The 27,756-nt window shown below is 52.1% G+C and overlaps 1 protein-coding gene across 3 annotated transcripts; it reads right to left on the minus strand.

The window, feature by feature from the left end:
- Positions 1 to 1,975: 1,975 nt before the first annotated feature.
- ANKLE2 (ankyrin repeat and LEM domain containing 2) lies at positions 1,976 to 26,398 on the minus strand. Of its 3 annotated transcripts, XM_082699944.1 has the most exons (14): positions 26,140 to 26,379; positions 22,622 to 22,749; positions 19,043 to 19,516; positions 16,031 to 16,237; positions 14,659 to 14,852; positions 14,390 to 14,578; positions 10,891 to 11,013; positions 9,064 to 9,130; positions 8,164 to 8,336; positions 6,926 to 7,032; positions 5,904 to 6,094; positions 4,832 to 5,477; positions 4,046 to 4,177; positions 1,976 to 3,638 (listed from the first exon to the last, which is right to left on the minus strand). In XM_082699944.1, exons 3-14 carry the CDS (start codon positions 19,509 to 19,511, stop codon positions 3,434 to 3,436), a joined length of 2,703 nt encoding a protein of 900 aa, XP_082556070.1. In that variant the 5' UTR covers positions 19,512 to 19,516; positions 22,622 to 22,749; positions 26,140 to 26,379; the 3' UTR covers positions 1,976 to 3,433. The 3 variants fall into 3 exon arrangements, with proteins under 3 accessions (XP_082556070.1, XP_082556068.1, XP_082556069.1); XM_082699942.1 differs by lacking the exon at positions 22,622 to 22,749 and having other exon boundaries at positions 26,140 to 26,398; XM_082699943.1 differs by lacking the exons at positions 22,622 to 22,749; positions 26,140 to 26,379 and adding an exon at positions 25,472 to 25,893.
- Positions 26,399 to 27,756: the final 1,358 nt, after the last annotated feature.

Below are 27,756 nucleotides of genomic sequence, written 5' to 3' on the forward strand. Positions count from 1 at the left end.
ATGCCTGAAGGTGGAGGTGGCAGGTCCCCAACTCCCTTCCCTCAAGGGCTTTGCACAGTTGTCTCACTTTACCACCTTCAGATCTGCCTTTTTCTTTACTTTTCTTTTCGTTTGAGAGAAAACACGAAAGGGGTGAGGGGCAGAGGGAGAAGCAGACTCGCTGCTGAGCAGGGAGCCCGAGGCAGGACTCGATCCCAGGACCCTGGGATCATGACTCAGCGGAAGGCAGAGGCTTAATGACTGAGCCACTTCAGATCTGCCTTTACAGCAGCATTTCACTTCATCCCGAGAAGAAGGGCAGCATTTTGGAAACTGAAAGCGAGTCCACACAGGGGGATGCAGCCAAGGAGCAAGAGTGGGCGCTGACCTGGGTCACAGGGGCCCGATTCCAAGACGGAAGCTCGTCTGAGGTGGGGCAGATGACTGAAGACTTGTGTCAGCAAACAGTATCCTAAGTTTGGCCAAAATGAAGCCTGCAAATCCGGAACCTGTGTAACATGAGGGAACCGGAACGGACGACAGTGGGAACAGAGAGCAGCCAGTTCCTATTTGGTTGTGCTATTTATTCCAAAATACCTTATTCTGAGACAGGAAAGGAACTCAGTGCTGTCTGCAAAACAGAAAATCCTTACAGGTTTTGTGCACAAATGCAAAACGTCAGTGTCGGACAAGAAAAGTGCATGCCTTGAAGACCCAGCAAGGAGACCCAACTCAGGGCCATGACGCAGTGAGCGATGACATCCGAAGTCACGGCCTGTCAAGGCGGTAATCCCAGACCACCGCTCCCTCTGAAAGCTGTGAAAGTTGCTGGAAACATCCCAAATTAGTCAAGAGTATTTGTCTGCGGTCCCTGCTGTTCGGGAGGAAGGTCTTCAGAAAGACGTGACTGCCGACCGACTGGTGAGCTCGTCACGGCCTCCCATCCCTGGACGCGCCCTCCCCTCCCCTGTCCCATCCCAGAGGCTGCTGCCAGGACGCGGCCTTGAGATGGGGAGGTGGGGCTCAGCCAAGAAGGGCTTCCATGTAAACTCTCCGGATTAGGAGGAGGGTAGACGCAGGCATCTAGTCATCTGGCCACCCAAGACGAGCCTCACGTGTAGCCTTCTGCTTACTAGACTGCCACCTACCAAGCTGGAGTGGCCTGGCCCTTTCCTTAGTCCCTTTCGGCCCTCTGAACACAGGGACCAGGTTCAGCTCCAACCCGGGAGACTTCCAAAACGGCTTCAAACGGACACGTGCCCCATAAGGTGGGAACTCGTTCTGTAACACCCTGGGGGGGGTTATCCCCAGTCAGTGACCAGGGGACTTTCCTGTGTCCCTTGTGCCTGGAACCGCAGCACCACCCCACTGTGGCAGAGGGGTCCCCATCACCTCTTTGGAACTAAAGTTACACGCCAGTTGTTAACATCACAGGAAAGGTTTTTCATTTCCGACGGCAATTATGAAATTTGTGCTAGCTTAATCAAAGTTCAAGTCTTTTAAGACCGTGTTACGTATAAAAGGGGCCGCAAAACAGCATTCACCGCTATCGGATTAACGGATTGTTCCATTACAACACTACCTAAGATTTTACTAAAAACAGGACTTTGCCTAGCTGCCCACAAGAACAGTTTTTCTGAAAGCTTAGAATTATTACCACATGGTTTTAATAATAATTTATTTCATTAAGTAGTTTAAAAATGCATTAACTGGGGGGGGGGGCGCCTGGGTGGCTCAGTGGGTTAAAGCCTCTGCCTTTGGCTCAGGCCATGATCTTGGGATCCTGGGATTGAGCCCCGCATCGGGTTCTCTGCTTGGCAGGGAGCCTGGTTCCTCCTCTCTCTGCCTACTTGTGATCTGTGTCAAATAAATAAATAAAATCTTAAAAAAAAAAAAAAGTGCATTAACTGGGGCCAGGACCACCTTATATAAACAAATGGACAAACAGGCAAAGATAACCTAAACCTTCAGAAAATAAGAACCACAGTCTGCAAAATTTGGACAGAAACACTTTTAATTTCCATCCTAATATTTACAACATATCTGTAACAGGATTTTACAGAAAACAGATCATTGCTGTGATGTACTATCTGTATTCTAATTTCTTTTGAGAACAAAGATGCCATTTGTAAATGCCACTGACTTTCAGAATAGAATGTATTTTTCTGTGTTACATCCAGATTGTTACACAAGTGAAAACACCCTGTGTAACCAGCTTTTAAGTTTTAAAATCCAAATCTTGATTCCAATATTCCTGACCTGTCTCTTGTTAGCAGATGAAAGAAATAAGCTTTTTCTTTTTTTTTAAACACAAGTTCCAATTCAGAATTCTTATAAACAGTAACAACAAAATCTCACGCCTACTTAGTATCCCTGTATATTCGCATAAAGCAAGTTTCAGGAGAATAAAAAATGATTTACAAAAGGCACTGGATTTAGCAAAAATTGGTAGAGTCTTCCATTTTGGATCAAACACTGGAAATATTCACAGAGCACCCCCAGTGCGCGAGAGTCGTGTACACCGGAGAGAAGTAACTCAGGTGTGGAGATTTGGCTATCAATCACGGCAGTGGTTCTAAGATGACCCCCATGCTCCAGGCAGACCCCCAGAAGGTCATGGCCACGGGGAAGTTAAAATAAATGGAGCAAGATTACTGACCGGGACTCAAATCTCTACTTTCTATACTACAATGCAACACTCTTTCATAAAGGAAATCCAGTGGAAGTGAATCTGGAAATATGCAATAAATTTCAAACCCGGGGAACTTAAAGATCACTTTATTGGCACAACCCTGCAATGAAACCAGTGACCGGCAGCGCAGGTTCCTTAGAGCTGCTGCTTCGTCAAGTGCGGGGACCACTCCCAGGACTCCCACGGACCAGAGAATTTATTCCCAGAGAAAAGCTGGTTTTATCTTCTGGTCAGTAATTTAAATGTTTGCGATGAGTCAAACTTGCAAGTCTAAGTCATCTCCACGTTTGTTTGCCCCCAGACACGCACCTTATCAATTGGTCCAAGCCACTGGGACCATGCGGCAGAACAAAAGATTTCTATCAGGAACGAAAAAGTCAGAGACCCTTCCCAGAAAAGGAAGATGGCACGAAATTCATCTTTGCTGTAAGAACGGGGGACTGGCAGCCCCGGCTCTGGCACACTCACGATGGGAACGGCGTCTTCCGCTTGCCCACGGTGAGCTCAAGTCCACACTGTTACACGCTGACGATTCTCAGAAAGTTTGTAACTGGATTTGCTTCTATCAACTTCTCCCCAAACCCCAGAAAACTAAATTTTATACAAAACATTTGCATTTTCTAAAAACCTTTTACTCTCAAAATGAGGACTAATAAATTAATCAGAATATATTCTTTTTGGTAAGTTTTAGCAATAAACACTTTACCCTTTTTCCTTTAAAAACAAAGAAGAGAACGAGCCGCCCAGCAGCTTGGAGCAGCCTTACAAGGCCGTGAGCTGTGCCAGGCGTGCCATTCTGCGGAGGTGGCTCCCATGCACGGGGCTGTAGCGCCCAGGGCTGCCCAGGCCTGGGGAGTGGGAGGCGGGCCCGGGCTTCCCAGGGCTTCTCCCGGGGCTGCGGCTGTGGGGACCACCGACATCCAGCTGCGGAGACTCCAGCTTCCCTTTCAGCGCAGGGCTCGGCCAACTGAGGAAACCAAGAAAGCGCTGTCAGCACCGACGGGCAGTATGGGCTCTGTCCCAAGCCCTGGGGGACCACCCGCTTCCAGAACGGGTGCTGCAAACCTCAGGACCATGAGCCCCGAAGATTCACAGAACCTATGACTTTCCACACGAGTCCTGTGTGGCCCGAACACGGCTCCCGGCTGCTTCCAACCTGCTCTGGGTCAGCAGCACCCCCCGCTTCCCACCTAACCGCACACCCGTCTGCGCGGGGTCCGCCAGCCGCGGCCTCGTCCGGTGCCATGTGTCAGCCTGGCCAAGCAGCGCTCCGAACGAAGCGCTACGTGAACACACTGAGTCACCAGCGGGCGGCCCGGAAGCCAGCCACCAGCGAGCCCGGTGGAACACAGGTCACCCTGCAGGCCCACGGACCTCTGTCTGTCCGCGGGGGAGTAGCGCAGGACGGCACTCCTCCATCTGCGCACGGCCGGGTACCGCTGAGGGTCCACTTCTGTACACTCCAGAGCGGCCAAAACATCTCGATCCAGTTTTGACGGCTCCTCTCTACACGACAGAAAAAAAAAGAAAGAAAAAGCAGAAACACTTGTGATTAAAAAGACTTCCAACGCCACTACTCAAGAGCCTAGGACAGGAGCAGAGGGCGAGCAGAGGGCGAGCAGAGGCCAGGAGCTGCGGGTCCGTTCCTGCCACCAGCGGACCCAGCTGTCAGGGCCACGATGTGGGCTGTGCAGCGACAGAGGCCACACTGGCAGACAGAAGGCACTGTCCCCCCGGGGGCGTGATGGCCCCAATACTGAGTATCTCCACCTCCAGGGTCACCGACCAGAAGCCCGACCCAGAAGGCCTGTCCCCTGGGAGGCAGAGATTACCCCAGGATGGGCTTTCTTCCACCAAGAACCACCGAGTTCTTGGTACAGTTCCAGTTGTTCTGGGGAGAACCAGTTCCCGGGAGCAGAGCGAGGCGTGAGGCCGGGCTGGAAAGGAGAACGTGCGCCCCACCAACCTGGACGGCAACACCGCACCAGGAGCTACGCACTCGGGCAAGAGCTGGGAGCCAGAAAAGCACGTCCGACCAGGTCGTGGGCAGAGAAAAGGTTTAGGAAAACTAGAACAGTGCCACGTGAGCTGCCACAGCTGCAGGCGCGCTCCCACATTCACTCCCACAGCCTCACGCCCGTGCACACCGCCCACTCGTACCCAAAAAGGAAGAGCCTCTCCACAGGCTCCTTCGTCGTGGGGACCCCTGAGGGCTCTGAGGACATGGAACCACAGTTCTGCTGAACCTCGGGCACAGGAGTGTCAGGACCCAGACGTATTTTAGCCATTTTGGCTGACATTTCGCTCTCTGTCCTGGTTTGGTTCTCCGTAAGCGCGTCAGCAGCAGGCGGCTCTAACAAGTCATTCGCGGCATCCGTTCTTGATGTGAAGCTCTTCCTGTCCCTAGTTTTTCCGTTTTTATTTGGTGTCTTGGGAAAATTACTTCCTAGGTCTTGCAATTGCAGTTTATCGAACTCAACCGTTAAGCCGGAGACCGGCGAGATGAGCGCTTCTCCAGCGCCTGGGGCCTCCGGTCTCTTCCTGCCCGGGGTCCTGCTGCCGCCCAGGGGGCCACAGAACCCATTCTTGCTGCCGTGGGGACTGGTCAGGGTGGACGCTTCTATAAGGTTGGTCTCCTGCTCCAAGGGAAGGATGTCACACTTCGAGTCCCCAAAAGTGCTAACTGTGGGCTGGGTGTTGTTTCGAGCCGTGTTCTGTCGATTTTTAATCTCCTCCAAGCTCAGGTCGTCGTTGTCATCCAGAAACGCCCTCACAGAGATGGAATTGCTGCACTTCCCAGCACGGCCTACAAGGGAAAGAGCAGCTCCTCTGAGGGGTGCGTGACACAGTCCGCGAGGGATCACGCGGTGCAGCCGCAAATCCCCAAGACCAGCAGCCAACGGCCTCCCCTTCAGATCCACCTGCTCGGACTCCCAGAGAGCGCCTGCGCTGCCCGTTGGGAAAAGCCAAGCAAGACCCCGCACAGGGACATGGCAGCGTCCAGCCCCCACCTGCAAAGGCAGGAAAATGAGACCACGGTCAAGAACAGGCCTGCGTGGGGCGGGACAGGGGCTGGTCCCTCCCGCCTGACTCGCTAGGACACCAGGAGCCGAGAACACGAGCGGCTGACAGAAGTAGCAGGCGCCGGCTCTCCACACGGACGTGCTTGCTGGGGTGCGGCCACAGGGCAGGGCCAGGTCCCGAGAACCCACAGACCGCTGTGCGTCCTTACCAAAGGTAGAGGGGTTCTCCTGACGACAGGCCTCATCTGCTCCCGAGTCTTGTGGGGCCTTTTTGCCTGCCTCCTGGTGACGAAGATATTCTTCTAGCTTTTGCAGACCCTCCTGGGAAGACAGATCAACAAAACAGCCCAGAAAGTCCCAGTATTCGACCCAGGGGTACCCCAGCTCACGAGCCAACTCCCTGCAAGAGTAAGACAATGCATCAGTCGGAAAACACGGAACGGACCACACAGAAAACAGCCACACTGTGTCAGAAGGGCCAAGCAGTGCCTGGAGTGTCGGCTGTGACTCTGACCGTATCGTAAATGTGGCGTAAAACAGTACTCGGCGTTTTCTCAAGCACGGCCAGACTAATAAGCAGGTTTCGGACACGGGCTGCCACACTGTGCGCACTGAAGTCATGGCGAGAGAAGGGGGCCGCGGCCACCCCACGTGCACCACACGCTACAGAGGCGACAGGTCAGACGTGAATCCCTATCAACAGAATAGCCATCCTGTTTCCTTAAAACAACTGTATGAAGTTGGAGAGAATTCTGGTTTTGTTTAGGCACAAAAGCTCAAGCTGGGAATCTAAAATTAAGTCTATATTTTGAGACACAAGTTTTAAAACAATTCAGTGTAGCTTTAACACTGTTATCTAGATTTCTGACTATGGAGAAAACACTTTTCATGGACTTTTTACTAGCAGCTTCTGGCCACACCGCCTCCTGTGTTTTATTTCCTGCTCTTTTGCCAAGCGACACCCCCCGTACGGCCATCACACAAAACGCTGCCATGTCTCTGCTGGAGAGGGACCGCCAGCAGAACCTCTGCCACTAGTGTGCGGCGTCTGCAGGAGTCAGACCGCAGGGCAAAGGCTTTACACCCCTCCCCCAACCCCATGAGCACTCCCCAGGTATGACTGTTTTGCAGCTGGAACAGCTCTCTGTCCTCAGCCAACACAGAAGCATGCGACATACAAAACGACACTGCCACTCAGCTCCGGTCCCGCCGTGCTAAAGCCAGCCAGTACCTTCCCACCCGCTCCATGCCTCTTTCTGGATCCGTCTTCCTGACATTGTGAAAGAAGCCTGCTTTCTCTCGAGGTGGCGTTTTCCAGAGCTTGCGAAAATCTTCCGCCTGAGGAGAAAACGTCCTGAGCTGTGCTATGCCCCCAAGTCGCGGGCAGCACCAGCACCAGAGCCCGCTGAGTGCCTCCCGGCACCCTGGGCAACGTGCCCTCCTGTGTGGCAGCTGGACAGACCGCAGGGCCACGTTCGGACAGCAGCACCGAGGGGCTCTGGCAAGGCTCCACAGCCTCCCTCCTAGGGGCCCAGGCTGGGCTGTGAGGGTCAGAGCTGCCACACTGAGAGCCTCAAGTCACTTTCCCATCACACAAGAGGAAAATGAGTGTTTACGTTTTTAAGTCACTCAGAGTTTTGTTTTATGCAACCAAATCTAACCTACCTGATAACACCTGTTCCTGGAGACACTTCCGTAACTGCAAGTAACTAGTTATTTACAACTATCAACACTGCCGCGTGGCTGGCACAGCTGGTGAAGCATCTGACTCTTGGTTTCAGCTCAGGTCATGGTCTCAAGGTTTGGGACCCAGGCCTGTGTCAGGCCTCGCGTCAGTGGGGAGTCTGCTTGGGATTCTCCCTCTACCCCTGCTCTCTTGCTCTCAAATAAATACATTTTTAAAAATAAGATAATTATTCTTAAATATTAATACAGTAGGTCTCCTCTTATGTGTTTGTTTTTAAGATTTTATTTTTGAGTTATCTCCACACCCACCATGGGGCTCAAGCTCACAACCCTGAGATCGAGTCACACGTTCCACCAACCACACCGCCCAGGCGCCCCTTTAAAATCTCTAACGAGAAAGAGGACACACAGCCTGTGAAATACCTCAGCCCTGAAGGTGAACTTCACAGTCGGCACACTGCGGCCACACACGCCCCCAAATCCGGGAGTGGACAGCCCAGCCTGACTGGCACGTGGCACGGGAAGGGCCGTGACACGGACAGAGGGCCAGGCGATGATGCCGGCTGCCCAGGTAAACTAGGCTTCTCTGAAGCGTGGGCTCACCACCACGTTCATGCCGGCTCACCGGTGAGGGACAGCTCAAGGCACTCCTGTTCCTCCCGCAGATGTCCTTCAAGCCCCGTCACCAGACACTGGGGTTCCACGAGCCCCAGTCCGGAATACCCAATACTCCTGGTGGGGAGAGCCAAGAGCTGGCTCCCAGAAGCTTCTACAGTAGCTCACCTTGGACGGGCTCAAGGGCCCCGCAAAGGCTCGCAAGGTCAGAACAGGATCTCTGGGGCCGCCTCCCCCGTGGCCGATATGAGAGGTCTCGGTCGTCTGGTCTGAAGACCACAACTCCCCAATCACAGGAGACGATGTGTCCTCGGCTCTCAGGAGCGGCACGTAGTAGTGGCCTGGGAGGAGGAGACAGCCCAGGTAAGGCGTCTGCTTGGGCGTGGCCCCGCGTCAGCGGCTGCATCACCGTCACCGAGGAACACCAGGGGCTTCGCAAGCGATCAGTGATGAAGAGTGTGCAGAAGCTCCGAGCCAGAGCTTCTGGGCGAGAGGCCAGTTTCTGCCAGACCCACTGAACTAGCCCCATGTTCTTCCTCCCCTGGAGGACGGACAGGAAGGCAGGGCAGACACCCCTCTTTAGTCCCACATACTCTGTGCGCCAACAAGATTAGCAGAAGCGGGGGCCCAGGAACCACGAAAGGAGAGACAGGCCATGGCGCAGAAGGCGGCACCCAGAAGGGCTGACAGGGCGCTGCTGACGAGCCGAGCCAACGCCAGACCAAAGGGCTCCTTCCACCCTCTGCCCTGGCGATGTGCAGGCTGCGTTCAGGGGGCGGGGACCAGAGGGCCACCACGTGGGATCCCTGCAGACATCACGGGGTGATGCCATGAGCACCAGTCTGACGACAGACAACCTGCCGTCTCCCAGAGACGGTCAAGGCTTCCAAGGAGGGACTGTATGACAACAAGTGGCGTGCGAGCTGGGGGTCCGGAGCAGGAGATCACCCTGGGAAGGGCTGCCACCCTGAGAGCGGAGCTTGCTCCCGCCGCGTAAGGCCAGGCTCGCGCAGTCCAGGGCCTTCCCACTGGCGGTCCTCACCGCCCCCGCGCCAGGCCCCACCTTACCCTGTAAGTACTCTCTAATGCGCTCCTTCAGCTCCACAGACTTATTTCTGCTTCTTTCACAAATCACCTGTTTTAAAAAGACACAGTATGTGAACAGTCTGTATCTTAATTTCTCACATTTTCCCCCAAAATAATTTTATAAAAGCAACTTTTAAAACTAACAAAGCAAGGACTGTGTCCTAATGCTGAAAACCTCATGAAGCCCACAACCAGAAGACATGTGCTGAACAAAACGGTCTTTCTTCCAGAATGTTCTGTGAAAGCTGAAGTGGTCAGGATGAGAACAAACTCTATGGGTGAACTTTATTTGTCTTTCTTCGTGCTCAACTACACACTCCAGCTTTATGCCCGGAGAGGCACGATTGGTCAGGGCGGAGACAGGCCGACAGGCCACTAATGTTTAGCAGCAGGAGCTCCCCGCCCTGGACCTGTCCGTGGCTGTTGTCTGGCTTGATTATAGCAGAATTCCTACTTAGCACAACACACAGTGTTTTCTTCTTGCTACTACAGGAGTCAACTTTCCCCCTTAGAGAACTGTAGCAACGAGAACATTTTTGCTAGAATAAAAAACCAGTACCCTTCAAAAGCTGCAGGAGCCACAAAATTGCCATCTCCTGCCAGCCTGCGAGAGAAAACTCTGTTGTGCCCTGTCAGCAGCGCAACTTGTTTTTTTAAATGTGTAACCGATTGTGACAAATGGCAAATGCTTTAGGAATAGCCCTTAACAAGTGACAAATATATTGAAAAAACACACACACTCATGCACACAAAAAGTTGAGTCAAACACATGAAAAAGAACAGTAATTTCTGAGTTGTTGAACGGTGAATTTTCTCTCTTTGCTTATGTGTACTCTGAAGGTTCTACAGAACATAAGCACTACTTAGGAAGCCGCAGCAACTACAAAGGTGGCATTCACTACCAGCCTGGAGCCCTTACAGATCCCATCTCAAAGGGGTGCCTGGTCCAGGTCAGCAAGCCAATAGCTCCAGCGCACGGAACCAGATCGCCCACCTAGCTCTTGTCAGTTCCACCACCCCAACCCCCACCTCCCAGGCACAGATGTACCTCTCTCTGCCCTCTCTAGAGCCCATTTTGCTCAACTGCCAGTATCAATCCTCACAAGACTTGTGTGGGTCAGGTGAGAACACCGGGGAGGGCTTAGGACAGCACCTGGTACGGAATGAGCTAAGCACATGTCAGCCGCTTTCAGCACCACCAACCTCATCACGACCACCATCCTCACCAGCTTCCCACCACCTCCATCACCTTCACCATCACCACCTCCTCCTCCTCCTCCATGCCCTGACTCCCTGGTCAACCGAGGTATGCACAGAGAGAACCTGATAAAAACCCCATGAGCTGGGGCACCCGGGTGGCTCAGTGGGTTAAAGCCTCTGCCTTCAGCTCAGGTCATGATCTCAGGGTCCTGGGATCGAGTCCCACATCGGGCTTTCTGCTCGGCAGGGAGCCTGCTTCCCCTCTCTCTCTGCCTGCTTCTCTGCCTACTTGTGATTTCTGTCAAATAAATAAATAAAATCTTAAAAAAAAAAAAAAAAAACAACTCATGAGGTGCTGAGAACGAATGACCACCAGTTTCAGGAAAATAAAATCAGCCAACATGGGCAGTTTACTCCCTCCTGATTCTACAGAACCGTCTTCTTCTTCACGGTGCATCTTACTCAGTAATCATGGCCCTAAGGTGCGCCCACGAGGCAAACACGTTCACACAGTCAGTACTGGGACTGTACAGTAGCTATGAACAAGACTACGAGTTCACATATTTTCATGCCTAACACTAGAGGAACAGCATTTTAATAGATACTTACGTCTTCAGGAGTTTTATCAAACTTATTCCTTCGATTTTTTACAATCAAAGGGTGTGAAGAAAGCACGTTGACCACATCTGCATTCCCAAACTTACAAGCAAAGTGCAACGGCGTGTCATAACCCTGAGAAAGGTGCAGAGAAAGAGTATTTCTTATTTAAAGATGTTTGTTTCCTAAGGTTGTTTACGATAAAAATAGGTATTTAGCAGAACAAACAAAAACCCTCAAAATCCGAAGACCATAAAAAGACGCTGGTACTCTCTCTGAGGCCTGACCGGCACATCAGCACGTGCCCACTCTAAGCCAGGGCTGGAGGCCAGGCCTGCGCCCCAGTTACTGTTGCCAGCGTGGGGGGGGGGGTGCCAGGCCCGGGGGAGTTTATAAATGAACAAGGGCAAGACACCTGCTCAGTAAACGGCGCTTTAAAGACTCAGGCCCAGTACAGGGTTATGTAATTGATGCTCAAAAGAGGAAATGAGCAGGGGCACCTGTGACTCGTGACTTCCGTTCGGAGCACGATCTCAGAGCTGTCAGACTGAGCCCACGTCAGACTCGGCGCTCCGCACAGAGTCTGCTGGAGTCTCTCTCCCTCGCTCTCTGCCCTTCCCCCACTTGTGCTGTTTCTAAATAAATAAAAATAATCTTAAAAAAAAAAAAAAGGTGAGATAAACAAGTAGAGGCAACACCCAGAATAAAACAAAGTCTATGAACGCAGTCTGTACCCAAAGAAACTCTCGCTAGCGGCTAATATCGAGTAAACGCAACTCTCCACTCCCGACCCCGGGATGCTTGTCAATGCTCTCACTTGCCCTCAGTGGCACCCTCCCCAGATACCTTCAACTAAGGCCTTAAGATCCGTGCGCCTTAGTGTAACAGCATCCTGTGACCGACAGCTATAGAGCAAATGACTTCTGGGTCCCCTCACTTGAATGACCACAGGCTCAAATGCAGCACAGCCAAAACAGAACCCATTCACGTCTATCAGAGCGGGGACACGGCCACGCAGTCCACCTGTGATTACCAAGCACGGCAGATCCCAGCTCTGAAGTCCCTGGGAGGTGTCTCGCCCTCCACATGCTCCGTACGCCTGCCGTCCCCTTAGTTTCTCGTCCAGGCTGCCAAGACTCCTCATGGACCTTGCTTAAAAGCACTCAAACGGCCAGCTTGTCCGTCCTCCTCTAGGTGACCCGACCGATCTTGTATGAGCAAGTAACCTCAAGGCAGCACCCATCCCCTGCTCCACAGCCTCTAGGACCATCTCATCATTCACATCCACTGCCCCTGTGAACCTGGAAGCGTCTAGGTGCCTGCCTACAGCAGCTCTAACTGCATCCCGCCCTCTTGTCCCGCTTGGCAAACCTTCTCAGCTGAGGGCCAGAAACCAAACATTTAGAATGAGCATAGCTGTGTTCCAATAAAGCTTTATTTACAAAAACAGGCTGTCCTGAGGCGCCTGGGTGGCTCAGTGGTTTGGGCTGCTGCCTTCGGCTCGGGTCATGATCTCAGGGTCCTGGGATCGAGCCCCGCATCGGGCTCTCTGCTCCGCGGGAAGCCTGCTTCTCTCTCTCTCTCTCTGCCTGCCTGCCTCTCTGCCTACTTGTGATCTCTGTCTGTCAAATAAATTAAAAAAAAAAACAACAACAACAAAAAAAAAAAAACAGGCTGTCCTTTGCTAGACCTGCCCTGGTGCCTTCTCCAAGTTACGACTTTGATTCACAGTGTCCCTGAGATAACTCCAGGCCTGTGGCCCAAGCTCTAGAAACCTGACCTCCCCTGCCAGGCCTGCGGCAGTGGGAGGACCATGGTCACTGCAGATCGGGGACAATGCTCTCACTCATTCAGAGCATCCAAAGGGACCTCAACACCACTGCTCCTTCCAGCCACGGCTCTTTTTCACGCCACAAAACGTCCATCTCTAACCTGCTTCCAAATGTGCACACCTGACCGCAACCTCTCTCCTCACCCCTGCCGGAAACTGCTGCTCCCGCACAGACAGCCGGGTCTGGGTTCTTCCAATGCTGCCGACTGGCACAGCCCTGCTTCTCACTGCGCTGGTCTGCGGTGCCCGTGACTTCTGACACGTTTGTGGCCAACAACTGAACTTACTCCAACTCTTGGTGAGTTATGGTCAAAGACGGCTTGTAATGCCCAAGAAGGTATTAAGTGGTCCCCATGCATGTGCATCTACGCATTTTCTGTGAATACTGCACAGACGTCAGGGAAAACTGTGTTTCTCTCTCATATGTTCCAAATCGCACTTCCTGATTGTACTAATCCAGTCAGGAGCCCTTCCTGAGTCCGCTCACCCTTCGTTTGAACGGACGTAACTCTAATTTCGCTCCTCTGTCTTTACACTTATGTTGCTTTCATATAATCATTGTTTTCTTTTACTTCCTTCTATAATTCTGCTATCTTGGCCAAATATTTCTTTATTCCCCCTTTTCTCTCTTGTTGATTTAAAAGTTATCTTGGGAGGGGGTGGCTCAGTGGGTTAAGACCTCTGCCTTCGGCTCAGGTCATGATCTCAGGGTCCTGGGATCGAGCCCCGCATCGGGCTCTCTGCTCAGCAGGGAGCCTGCTTCCTCCTCTCTCTCTGCCTGCCTCTCTGCCTACTTGTGATCTCTGTCAAATAAATAAAATCCTTAAAAATTTTTTTTAAAAAAGCTATCCTTGTTGGGAGCCCAGGTGGCTCAGTCCTTAAGCATCTGCCTTCAGCTCAGTTCCTGATCCTGGGGTCCTGGGATCGAACCCCACATTGGGCTCCCTGCTCAGCGGGAAGCCTGCTTCTCCCTCTCCCACTCCCCCTGCTTGTGTTCCCTCTCTTGCTGTGTCTCTGTCAGATAAATAAATACATAAGTTAGTCTTGATTTGCAATTCTGGAGTTCAACGTGTCACATTCAACACGTTGTCATGAAACAGTGGTGCCCCACTCCAACATGCTTCTGCTACTCCCTCTCCTGCCAACCAGTTTTTCAAACTCCTAGGCTTGCTCAGAGCTTATAATCCTTGTCTCTAAACTATCACTGGATTCTGTCTCATAATACATAAAATGTCTTATAAATACGTAAAGTGCTTCTGTTGAGAAATTTTTACGTAAGCGTGTGCACCATTAAAAACCCTTTCTATAGGAAATATTCCTATTATTAAGTGGAAAAAGAAAAAGGTAGTATGTAGATACCTAGAATAAAAAGTACTAAAACCCCTTCAATTCTCTTTCTTTAAGTTCCGACACTGGCTCATCCTCCCATCAAAGCCCAGCTCAGGCCGCTCTGGAAGGCCAGAAGGGACCTGTCCTTGCACACAGCTGGGACTCCGGTTGCCCTGCCCAGTGGGGGGTGGGTGGGAGGGAAGGACTCTGGCGTGTGACTGGCTGTCGCCCACCCCTTCCTAAGCTGGCCGAGCTCCGTCGCCGCGCACCTCCCGTCCACACGCCGCGGGACGCAGTGGACGCTCACGGGGACAGCCGCGACGGGCGAGGACGTCGGTGGGGCCCGCTCACCGCTTTGTCCGGCGTGTTCAGGTACAGGTCCACGATGTAGCAGATGCGCTGCTGCAGCATGTGCGGCTCGTCGTCGGGGTACATGAGCCGCATAAACTCGGGGTCCTCCAGCGTCTCCAGAGTCAGCCGGCAGATAGAAGCCTGGTTCTCTTTGGCAGCGACATGCAGGACGTTGTACCTACACCCTTCCTGAAAGAAAAGTGCGCGTGCTGAGCCTCGTTTCCGCCGGCCGCGGCCGGTCGAGGCAAGAGCCCTCGGAGCAGGCTTACCTGCACGATGGTCGGATTGTCGCCGGAGCCGATCAGGTACCGGGGGTTACTCCAGGTCAGATCCAAAAAGAGGTCGTCTTCTCCCATCTCCACAGCTTTTCGGAGCCTGGAAGTGAGATCTTGAGTACGGGGGGTTTTGTAACTGTTCGCTCGTTCTCTGTTGATAGTTTCTGACTCTGAGGAGTACACGGCATCTGTCATTAAGAGACAGAATTTAAGAACGTTGAATTTCACAAACATTTTCTCATCGCCCACTGTATGCTACACTGAGGGCCACGAAAATCTCTCCCACGGAAGCTTAAAACCTAGTTGGGGGTAACAAGAACGAACCAGGTCGCAAGAAGAGCCGAAGGGCACACGTCCCCGCCAGCAACATGGCACAAACGTCACTACAGCACGAGCCTAAGCACGGAAGGACCCGACTGGACTCTAGCTGCACAAGGCTTTGTGAGGACGGGTAACGGCACAGCAGCCGCAGCCACGCAAGAACTTCCGAGCACACAGAACGCGCCCACAGAGGCAGAGTGAGCCGAAGTGATTTTTGTTGTTTGATTACAACCACCTGGGAGTGTCTGAAACAGTCTCTGGAGGGGTGTCTGCACAGACCACCAACTGTGCAAAATCACCCTGGTTCCCTCTAAGAGGCACCTGTGTCAGGCCAAGTTAGGATGAGGGGAAAGCAGCAGATGGGGCCTTTGATGAAAGGCCTATGTCCACAAGGAGAAGGTGCCTTCCCCGGGAGTCCCAGGCGGCCTGGGAAGCAGGACACCTGTGAGCTCCGGGAGGGGACAAGACGGATGCTAGGCTGAAAGTCGGAGGCTGCTGGGATTCTGCACGGCGCTGACGGAAAAGGCCTCTCACAGACCCTGGTTTGCAGCCGGAGTGGGTAAGGTCAGATCTCGGACTAGACAGGTCGTGCAGGTGAGCTCGACTTCTGCAGGTCTGGGGCAGAGCAGGTCTGGGGCAGAGCAGCCGGCCCAGCCCTGGAAGCAGGTGGAGCTTCAGCGGGGAAATGGCTGTCTCGGCATCTAGCAAAGCCCAAGTCCCACAGGCAGCAAGGAGAGACGGAACAAAAGGAGCCCAACAAAAGGACCACCCGTGATCCTTCTGATGCTTCCCCCTTGGCCTTGCCAGCTTTAGGCACTGGAGCAGACGCCTGGCCCGCTCAGTGCCCCGCTGCCTCTCTCCGCAGGGTCCTTCTCAGACCAGGCAACTGACCCATCCTCCACGGCCTGGGCCTTGGCTCTCTCCTCCCGTGCAAATCAGACTTCTCTCAAAGAAGAAAACCAGTTACAGTCCATGGGGAAGACGGCACAGAACACCTGGGCCCCAAGGACAGTAACACCCAGAAATGAGCCGCCACATCACTTACCTTTCACTCCACCGCTGCTGAAGACCGATGTTATTTTCACAGGAGAAAGGGGTGAAGAGGCTTTGCTTGGAGAAGGGAAATAATCACAAATTCCTCTAGCAAACTTCTCGGCATCTTCTCTACTCGAAAAAGCTTTAAATCGAGATCCTTTGATCATTTTGACAGCTTGCAATGCTTCCTTTCTATCTTCATAAACATGAATCCTTTCTGCATGGGAAAAGTAACAGGAAAATTAGGAGTAACCAGAGACACCGTCACTTAGTTCACGCCTGAAGACCATGGGTTTTGTAATAAACAACTGTTATCCAGTTGTCTGATTTTTCTCTCATATTAATATTTCAGATTTTTTTTTTTAAGATGTTATTTATTTATTTGACAGAGAGAGATCACAAGCAGATGGAGAGGCAGGCAGAGAGAGAGAGAAGCAGGCTACCCGCTGAGCAGGGAGCCTGATATGGGACTCAATCCCAGGACCCTGAGACCATGACCCGAGCCGAAGGCAGTGGCTTAACCCACTGAGCCACCCAGGCACCCCAATTTCAGATTTTTTTCTTAAAGATTTTTTTTTAGGGGCACCTGGGTGGCTCAGTGGCTAAACATCTGCCTTTCCATTTTTTTAATCTTTTATTTTCTCTTTTAAGATTTTATTGATTTGACAGAGAGCACAAGCAGAGGGAGAGGCAGGCAAAGGGAGAAGCAGACTCCCCACTGAGCAGAGAACCCACTGCAGGGCTCGATCCCAGAACCTTGGGATCATGACCTAAGCTGAAGGCAGAGGCTTTAACCCACTGAGCCACCCAGGCACCCAAAGATTTTATTTTTAAGTAAGCTCTACACCCAACATGGGTCTCAAACTCACAAACCCGAGATCAAGAGTTGTACATTCCACTGCCTTGAGATAACCAGGTGCCCCAATATTTCAGATTTTTAATCTTGAAGAAAAAGTGCCTTAGCTAGTGAGAAAACATGATTAATAAGCTTGGTCATATGTGTGGACATGTATATAAAAATAAGTTATTTTGTACACATTTAACTTTATATCTAAGGATACTATTTCATACTGAAAAATAAAATTCCTGAATTAATGCTCTAAATAAAAAAAAAATAAAAGCAAGTTAAAAGTGATGACTATGGGGCGCCCGGGTGGTTCAGTGGGTTAAGTCTTTGCCTTCGGCTCAGGTCATGATCTCAGGGTCCTGGGATCGAGTCCCGCATCGGGCTCTCTGCTCAGTGGGGAGCCTGCTTCCTCCTCTCTCTCTCTCTCTCTGCCTGCCTCTCTGCCTGCTTGTGATCTCTATCTGTCAAATAAATAAACAAAATCTTAAAAAAAAAAAAAGGCAACTTTTATAATAAAGATTAAAAATAAATAGAGTGGTGCCTGGTGGCTCAGTGGGTTAAAGCCTCTGCCTTTGGCTTAGGTCATGATCTTAGGGTCTTGGAACCAGGCCCCCATTGGGCTCTCTGCTTGGCAGGGAGCCGGCTTCTTTCTCTTCCTTCTCTGCCTGCCTCTCTGCCTACTTGTGATCTCTGCCTGTCAAATAAATAAATAAATAAACAAACAAACAAACAAATAAATAAATAAATAGAAATTGCATCATGACCATTTCCAGTGTCACTAATCCTTTAAAAAAATCTTATGGTGAACAATATTCCATTCTACTCATGGTACATAATATGGCTAACAAATCTATTTTGGGGTATCACCACAAATGACATCACCATAATAACAGTCTGTAATTTTTTTAAAGACATTTACCTTATTTGACATTATTTGACAGTCAGAGATCACAAGCAGGCAGAGAGACAGGCAGAGAGAGAGGAGGGGAAGCAGGCTCCCGGCTGAGCCGAGAACCCGATGCGGGACTCGATCCCAGGACCCTGAGATCATGACCTGAGCCGAAGGCAGAGGCTTTAACCCACTGAGCCAGCCAGGCGCCCCCCAGTCTGTAATTTCTGACAGTCTAATCAACGTTAGGCTTTCATTTATGCTTTGCAGTGCTAAATCTACTTTCGTCTGATTGAAAACTGCAATTCTTTGGGGCATGGGGGGGATTCAGTCAGTTAAGTATGTGACTTTGACTCAAGTCATGATGTCAGGGTCCTGAGATCCAGCCCTGCATCTAGCTCCCTGCCCAGCAGAGAGCCTGCTTCTCCCCTTTTCTCTGTCCCAACCCCAGCTCACACTTGCTTGCACAGGCTCACTCATTCACACTCTCAAATAAAAATTTGTTTTAAGGGGCACCTGGGTGGCTCAGTGGGTTAAGCCTCTGCCTTCGGCTCAGGTCATGATCTCAGGGTCCTGGGATCGAGTCCCACATCGGGCTCTCTGCTCAGCAGGGAGCCTGCTTCCTCCTCTCTCTGCCTGCCTCTCTGCCTGCTTGTGATTTCTCTCTGTCGAATAAATAAATAAAATCTTAAAAAAAATATTTTGTTTTAAAAACTACAATTCTTTGATGCTGAAAACTACTTATACCTGCACAAGCCATTTATATTAACATAAAATGTGGCAGATTCTGTTGAATAAAAAAAATAAAAGAGGGGGGGACACCTGGAGGGCTCAGTCATTAAGTGTCTGCCTTTGGCTCAGGTCCTGATCTCAGGGTCCTGGGATCAAGCCCTGCATCGGGCTCCCTGCTCAGCGGGGAGCCTGCTTCTCGCTTTCCCACTCCCCCTGCTTGTGTTCCCTCTCTCATTCTCTCTCTCTGTCAAATGAGTAAATAAAATCTTTTAAAAAAAGGAGGGAACTAATCAAATGATAGCTAGCCAAAACCATTTGTAAGGTGAAGCATGTCTTACAGAAACCAATTTTCTTCATTTTTAAAAATTCAGATATACATTTATAAATAATTCAGCAGAGTTCTACCTAAAAACGCTAACAATGGTTCACTTGGGGTGGGTGAGATTATGGTGATTAAATTCTTTTCTTCTCTGGGGTTTGAGATTTTCACAAGCCCCGGCCCCTGCTGCCCACAAACCACCTGCAGAAGAGACACCAGGTGCCCGTTACGCTACCATTTCTCGCTGGCGTGTCCTCATACGCCGGGCACACCCCGTAGTACAGAGGCGGCTCCGCAGACACCCTTGTCACAGCTTTGTGGCCGCTGACCCCAGTGGCAGCACTGAAGGGCATGGAACAGGTCTTAGATGTCACGACATCTTCCTCTGGAGGATTCAAGCCCACGCTGTAACCAAAATCTCTGTCTTCAGACAAGTCGACCTGCTCAGCCTGACTCTCTACAGCAGACTTCGACATCTTCTGTGCATCTTGGCTCAGAGCAGTGGCACTTGAGGTGTCGCAGCCAGGAGGATGTGAAGGCAGCGTTCTTCCACGCTCTAATAAAGCCTGAGCCAATTTTTTCTCAAAAATAAACCTTGTGGTCGAGGTAATGGGTCCACATTTCAATCCGGCTTTCACAATTTCTTCTCTAAGGTCATCAGGATTCAGGAGTTTCAGTCGCGCCAAGATGGCATCCATTGTCATTTCGCCTGGGCCCAAGACAACAAAAATCAAGGTGATGGCTATAAGTACATCTTTTCTTATTAAAAAAACAAAACAACACAGCAGTAGCAAAAAAGCTGGCTTCAGTTTCATTTCAATTCGGTGTTTCTCCAGATTTTTTTAGTCTATACGCCCTCTAAGAGAACTTTCTGAAGTTTTTGGTCTCCAAATTGATAATAATCTAAACAAAATTAGAATAAGCAATTTCTGGATAAGGACGTTGGAACTGGTACTATTCCATGATACAATCACACTAATATTCTAGGAAAGTAAGCATACTGGGGAAACAGGCAGGCTCACTGGTTGCTAAAGGATAATGTGGAACACAGTGAGCGAAAAACCCCATTAAAACGCCAACTCCAGAAATACAGTCTGCTGATATTCTGTACTTTATTCCATAAATAAAGGGGATCTATCCAGAGATTTAGCCAGGGGAGCCACAAAGATAACTCTTGGAGTCATTCTGCTAATACTAATAACAAGTAGCTAATGTTTTATGTTTTGGGTCTTTCCAAGAGCCTGGCTCTCGTATAAAGACACTACCATTTCTCCGTGTGGCAGGTTATAATTACGATGCACCCCTATTTTACAGATGAAGAACCTCGATCACAGAGACACTCAGTAACTTATTCAAGTTACACAGCTACCCAGCAAGTGGGTTTGAGCTACAGCAAACGCTTTAATCCATACCTTTGGAGAAAGAGTAGTTAAGCCTGGGGATTACAGGTTTAAGCACGGTTTAAGCATGGTCAGCAACAACTGGGAAGAAGGTAAGAAATCAGGGAGCACAGACTAGTGCTACCGTAACAGGCTGGAAACAAGGGCTCAGATTAGAAAAACTGGAGGTTTTTGGGGCTCCTGGGTGGCTCAGTGGGTTAAGCCTCTGCCTTCAGCTCAGGTCATGATCTCAGGGTCCTGGGATCGAGTCCCACATCGGGCTCTCTGTCTGCAGGGAGCCTGCTTCCTCCTCTCTCTCTCTCTCTCTGCCTCTCTGCCCACTTGTGATCTCTCTTTGTCAAATAAATAAAATCTTAAAAAAAAAAAAAAAAAAAGGAATGTGGGAAATAAAAAATTTCCTAAAAAAAAAAAAAAGAAAAAAAAAAAAAGAAAAACTGGAGGTTTTTAAGGGTGGATGTATCAGATGCCACAGGGAGGGTTTTGAGGAACTGCAGTCAATCTAGAATAACACCCAGATCTCCAGTCCGGATGCCTAGGAGTGACTCCTGAGACAGAGAATCCTAGACATTGACAGATGGAGACTTAGGCATTACAGCGTCAGAAACACCTTACGGCCACCAACAGGGCATTTCAATTTTCAAGTCCAAGCTTTACAAGTTCAGAGTGGGTAAAAGACCTGCGAGCCATGAGCATGTGGACAGTGATTCTAATACCAATAATACACCAGGAATAACAAGGAATAAACACAAAGGATTAAACCACAGGAAAGAAAAAGAGAAACTCCTAAAAGGGATGAAGAAAGAATTATACAATGTATCAATAAAACCAAGGAGTATACAGTTCTAAGAGGTACTGTCAGATGAAATGATGGAACATTCAAGATTAACTTTAAATTACTCTGGGGGGGGATGCCTGGGTGGCTCAGCTGGTTAAGTGGCTGCCTTTGACTTTGATGATCATGATCTCAAGGTTCGGGGATGGAGTCCCACATCAGCCTCCCTGCTCAGCGGGAAGCCTGCTTCCCCCGACTGCTGCTCCCTCTGCCTGCCACTGCCCCTGCTTGTGCTCACTTTCTCTCCGATTTAAAAATAAAAATAATAAAGTATTTTTTAAATAAATAAATTACTCTAGGGATGCCTGGGAGGCTCAATTGGTTAATGGTCTGACCTTTTTTAATAATATATATTTTTATTTATTTATTTGACAGATGGAGATCACAAGTAGGCAGAGAAGCAGGAAGAGAGAGGAAGCAGGCTCCCTGCTGAGCAGAGAGCCCAATGCGGGGCTCGATCCCAGGACCCTGGGATCATAACCTGAACTGATGGCAGAGGCTTAACCCACTGAGCCACCCAGGTGCCCCGATGGTCTGACTGACTTATTTATTTATTTATTATTTTTTAATGGTCTGGCTCTTGACCTCGGCTCAGGTTATGATCTTGGAGTTGTGAGATCGAGCCCCATGTGGGGGCTCTGAGGTCAGTGGGAGTCTGCCTGAGTTGCTCTCCCTCTAAAGTTAATAAATAAATCTTTAAAAAAATTAAAATAAATTACTCTAGCAGGAGAACAAAAGGGAGGGCAGATAAGTGACAGATAAAATAAGATTCATAAAATATTAATATCTATTGTAGCTAGATGATGACTACAAACCAGGAATTCATTATATTACCCTATTTCTATGGATTTATTATTTATTTCTTTATTATTTATTTTAAGGAGGCTCCACACCCAGCATGGAATTCAACACGGGGCCTGAACTCAAGACCCTGAGACCAAGAGCCAGAGCTCAACCGACCGGGCCTGCCAGGTGCCCCTGTACACCTTTTTTCACAAATTTTAATGCCACCTTCCCCCACCCAATTCCAAGGTCTCAAAATGGGCCGTTCCTTATTTGCAAAAGGGATATTAGCTTTTTATTTTATTTTTTAAAGATTTTATTTATTTATTTGACAGAGATCACAAGTAGGCAGAGAGGCAGGCAGAGAGAGAGGGGGAAGCAGGCTCCCCGCTGAGGAGAGCCCGATGCAGGGCTCAATCCCAGGACCCTGAGATCATGACCTGAGCCGAAGGCAGAGGCTTTAAACCCACCCTGGCGCCCCGATATTAGCTTTTTAAACAATGAATGTGCTGCACAGCCCCAAAAAGCTGCCAAAGAACTTGAAGGGGGTGGCCTACTGGCCCAGGACTCTACCCCGGGAGCGCACCTAAGCAGATTCCCGCGGCACCTGGACACAGGAGCAACGGAGGTAGCTCAGGGACAGGAAACGGATATAAAAGGCACAGGGTAGGGAGAAGCCACACGCAAGGGGTCAGGAGAAGCGGTGCGGATGCCCCGAATAAACAGGGGCCGCATCCGTTCCTCTGAGAGCAGTTTTCATACCGTTCCCATGTCCATGCGCCGCATCTACCTTTCTAACCTGGGCTAGTCTGAAGGGGGTTCTGTCCTTGCAGCCAAGCCAGCACCAGGCCGAACGAGTAGGGCACGGCACAGCAGTAACCATGTGACCTTGGACACGCTGTGCAAACTCCAAGCCCGTTTCCTCCCCTATAAAACGGACACAATAACAGCTCTACTTCTTAGGCAGCAATGAAAATTAGGTAAAATAATACCCATCAAACCTGTGCTGCTGTGCTTGACACTGACAAATTACACTTAACAGTCAGTTCTGGTTACTAAGTCATCAACTAACACAGGCTTATTAATCTAGCACAACAGAATCCGCTCAAAGTCAATCTGAGTAAAAACAAAGACACGGTTTTAACACACTGTCATTAATATTAGGAATACAATATACAAAACTGTACAAAAGGAAGAATAAAGCAGAAACTAATGAGCTTGGGAAACTGTTGGGGGTGGAGGGTGGAAACTGACAAGAGGAACTGTCCTGAGGGCCAGCCCAGGAGAGGGCAACACTGTGACTTCATTTGTTCTGACTTTTAGGAACATGTTTGCTTCACATACTAAAAAATTGCTTTAAAAAAGATGGGGGAATGGGGCGCCTGGGTGGCTCAGTGGGTTAAAGCCTCTGCCTTTGGCTCAGGTCATGATCCCAGGGTCCTGGGATCGAGCCCCGCGTCGGGCTCTCTGCTCCGCAGGGAGCCTGCTTCCTCCTCTCTCTCTCTCTCTGCCTGCCTCTCTGCCTACTTGTGATTTCTCTCTGTCAAATAAATAAAATCTTTAAAAAAATAAAAATAATTAAAAAAAAATAAAAAAGATGGGGGAAGGCCCCCCAGTGGAATACAAACCAGAACAAGTGAGCTCCACTGCACTGCAAGTTAGAAACAAACAGGTGGGAGAGAACTGACCTAGTCGATGAAAAGCACTACGTGGCCACGCATGCTACAGGCCGCACTCTGCAGCCCCCTCTGCCCACTCTAGGAACCCGCAGGCAGCCCGATGGAGAACGGCTGAGGAAAAGCCAGGATTTGGATCTGGGATTCCCTCGCCAGCAGAAGGGAGCTACAAGCAAGGGGAGGCGGAGGCGGAGGCCAGAACGAGGGTCAGCAAACCTCCGTAAAGGGCCGCAGCCTGGGGCTGAAGCTCTCTCCAACACTCACGACAGCCGTGGATCCAGTAAGACTCTACAGAAACAGGAGAGGCTGGGTTTGGCTGCCAGGATGCGGTTTGCTGCCCCGTGGTCTAGAATCCCAAGTATCTGCCCAACCCTGACTGACCGAGCACAAAGAGGACAATGTGGAAACCCAGTCGGGTGCGCACAGTGAATACGGGCCGCTTCCAGGCCGTCCCGCTTACATTGCTGATGTAAGATACTAACGTCCGGGTCTGAGGGAACACTTCCCTGGATCTAACTTTTTATCTGGAAAAACCAATAAACTCAAGTTGAAAACCAGTATGGATGGTTCCTGGCGGCCCCACAGGTGACAACTTACACGCAGCAGGGCGTCAGGAAGCTGACAGGGGCCAAGCTTTGCCACGGCCTGCATCACCCTGCTGTCTTTGCGTGGAATCCCATGATCGCCTAAATTCATAATTGGGGGCACCTGAGCGGCTCAGTGGGTTAAGCCGCTGCCTTTGGCTCAGGTCATGATCTCAGGGTCCTGGGATCGAGTCCCGCATCGGGCTCTCTGCTCAACAAGGAGCCTGCTTCCTCCTCTCTCTCTGCCTGCCTCTCCACCTACTTGTGATCTGTCAAATAAATACATAAAATCTTAAAAAAATAATAATAATAATCTAAATGAATAAATAAATTGATAATGACTCGACGGTTCCACCATATCGAAGATCTCCTGCCGCCCCTTACAGTCACACCAACCTCCGCCCCTGTCCCCAAACCTTGACAAGCACTCATTTATCCTCTATCGCTGTAAATTTTCAAGAATGTTCATTATAAATGGAATCACACAATACACATCTCACACTGGCTGTTTTCACTAGCATAACGCCCTAGAAACCAGCACCGCCTTCCTCTTCACCGCTGAGTAGTGCTCCAAGGTATGAATGTGCCACAGTCCCTTTAGCCATCCAGCCCTCGGGAGACATTTGGGCTGCTTCCAGTGTTTAGAAACTATAATTACAAATACTCACATATGGGTTTTTGCGTAGAAATAAGTTTTCATTTCTCTAAGATAAATGCCCTCTAAGATAAAATCAGTGCACAGTTAACATTTTTGAGCAACTGCCAGACTGATTTTGGGCTGGCTGAAACTTTATTATTTCTACCAGCAGTAAATGAGACACCCAGTTTTTTCAGCATTTCCACCAGCATTTTTGGTATTTTTATTTCAGCCATTTTAACGGGTGTAATATCTCATTTCCGGTTTAATTTGTATTTCACTATTAGCTGGAAAAGTTGAGCTTCTTTTCACATGTGCATTTCTGTCATACTCTTTTTGCAATTTTTTAGAAATCTAAAATGACTTCAAAACAGAAAATTAAAAATTAAAAAGGAAAGTTTTACACACACACACACACACACACACACACACAAAGACACTGCAGAGGCGCCTGGGTGGCTCAGTGGGTTAAGCCTCTGCCTTCGGCTCGGGTCAGGATCTCAGGGTCCTGGGATGGAGCCCCGCATCGGGCGCCCTGCTCAGCGGGGAGTCTGCTTCTCCCCTGCCTGCCGCCCCCCTGCTTGTGCTCTCGCTCGGTCTGACAAGTAAATAAATAAGATCTTCAAAATTAAAAAATCCCGCTAAAGCTGTCTTAAGGGGATGAGAGAAGGCAAAGCCAGCAGCAGCCAACCGGAGGGGGTCCGCGGGACCCGGGGTCCCAGGCCCGCCTTCCCGGCTGTCTCTGCCCCCACCTGCGTTCTCGGCCAAGGCCGGGCCTTCCCGGGCCGGTGCCCTCAGCTGCAAACCGGGACGAGAGACAGAAGTCCCCCCTGCGGGCCGCGCTCGCCCGGGCATCCCACGGTGGGCGCTTGGGCCTCGCCGTCTGCTCCGAGAACGTCCCCGTCCTCTCGGAGTGGGAAGGACCCAGACCTTGGCGCAGGGCAGCCAAGCCAGCGGGAAAGGGTCCCGGAGGCCCGCAGCGCGCGCAGCATCCGGAGCGCCCACGGCCGCGGCGCACGCAGGTCAGCGCGGCCGCAGGACCTCGCAGAAGGGCCCGCCCGGCCCCGGCGCACCGACGCCGCCGCAGCTCCCAGCGTCCCCCCGTCCGAACGCTCAGGACGCCCGACTTTCACTCAGGTCTTGTCCCGGAACCCCCGATCCGGGCCGGCGAGGGAGGGGGCCGAGGCCCGGGGAGGGGAGGGCAGGGGAGGGCAGGGGCCCCGGGGAGGGTGGGGGCCCGGGGCGGAGACCGGAGGGGCCGAGGCCCGGGGAGGGCAGGGGCCCCGGGGAGGGTGGGGGCCCGGGGCGGAGACCGGAGGGGCCGAGGCCCGGGGAGGGCAGGGGAGGGCAGGGGCCCGGGGAGGGTGGGGGCCCGGGGCGGAGACCGGAGGGCGCGGGCGCAGCGGCGCGCAGGCCTCACCGGGGTCGGAGGCCGAGTCCGTGGGCGCGCCGGGCGGCGGCGCTGGGGGTCCGCTCCGCCCCGGGCCCCGCGGCCGCTTCTCCAGCCGCCGCACCAGCCAGCGCACCGCGAGCAGCAGCACCGACGCGCCCAGCAGCTCCCAGACCAGCGGCGCCCACTCAGCCGCCGCCAGCCGCGGCCACAGCATCGCCACCGCCCGGCCGCCGCCGCCGCCGCCGCCGTGGACGAGGCCGCCCGCGCGAGGACCCCGCGGCCCGAGCTGCCCGCGCCCCTGCCTGACGGCGCCGCGCCCCGCGGTGGCCGCTGCGGGGCCGAGACCAAACGCGCGGGCCGGGGCGCTCGTCCCCGTGCCCGGCGGCCCGGCCAGGGAGCGCGGCCGGGGGCGCAGTCCCTGACGGCGCGGGGCGGCCGAGGGCGCCTTCAGGCAGCGGCGCGGGCAGCTCGGGCCGCGGGGTCTTGAGACGGGCGGTCCCGCGGCCGCGGCGCGCTGCGACCTGGGGCTCCCGGAACCCGCGGCGGGAGGGGAGGCCGGAGGGCGGGGCTCGAAGGCCGGGCGGGGGTCTTGAGGGCTGGGGTCGGACGGTGGGGGTCGCGGGGAGGCCGGGCGGCAGGGGTCCGGGAGTCCGGGGAGCGGACGGGGAGGCGGGGGCAGGGCTCGGAGGCGGGGTACGGGGGTCTCGCGGAGATCGGGGGGCGGGGGCCGGAGGGCGCGGCCGGGGAGAGGGGGGAGGGGCTCGGGGGCGGGGGTCCGGGTCCGGAGGGCGCGGCCGGGGGGGCGGGAGGCTGGGGGGCGGGGCTCGGGGGCCGCGGGGGGCTCTGCCGGACGGTGCGGCCCCGAGCGCCCCGGCTCTGCCCCGCCCCAGTGGGAAGGGCGGCTCGCGGGGGCTGCAGGCGAGGGTCGGGGTTTCGTGGGTTCTCCTGGGGCCGCGCGCTTTTAGAACAAGGTTCCGCAGCCTGAGTAAGCAGGAGGCTGGGGAGCTGCGGCCTGTGCTCGGAGACGGTCACCGCGCAACTGGCCTCCCGGGCCGCAGTCCTCGGGCGCGGAGGGTTCAGGAAGGCGCGGGGGCGAGCAGCAGTGCGGGAGGGTCTGGGCGGGCCCCAGGCTGCGGGATCCCATGCCTCCCGCTCGGGCGCAGTCCTGCGGAGGAGCTGCAGGGGCCGAGGGAAGCGCTCTATGTGCTTGTCGAAACTCCTGGGCATCGAATGGGTGACCCTCACTCATACATTTCTTTTAATGGGGGGGAAACCCCTGAAGAAATGTGACATCCTTGGTACAAACATTTAATGGGGTAGGACTGACAGCGTGTTGGGCACAAAAGAGTCAGTAAATTTGAAGGTGAGCGGAATGCAGATTAAAGCCACAACGAAACACTGCTGCTCACCCACCAGAATGGTTGATTTGGGTGAGAATGTGGAGTAATCGCGGCATTCTCCCAGAGTGCCGGCAGGAGTCAGGGGAGTTCAGCACTTTGGAGAACAGCGAGGCAGTTTCTCCCAAAGTTGGACCTCCGCTGCTCCGTGGCTCAGCAGTGCAGTCCTAGGTAGGAAGGTGGACGTCCACACCATGTTTGCGGCAGCCCCAAACAGGAACTGCCCAGGTGCTTGGATAAACGCCAA

This window comes from Mustela nivalis (assembly GCF_964662115.1).
Source record: "Mustela nivalis genome assembly, chromosome: 14".
Classification (NCBI taxonomy): Eukaryota; Metazoa; Chordata; class Mammalia; order Carnivora; family Mustelidae; genus Mustela; species Mustela nivalis.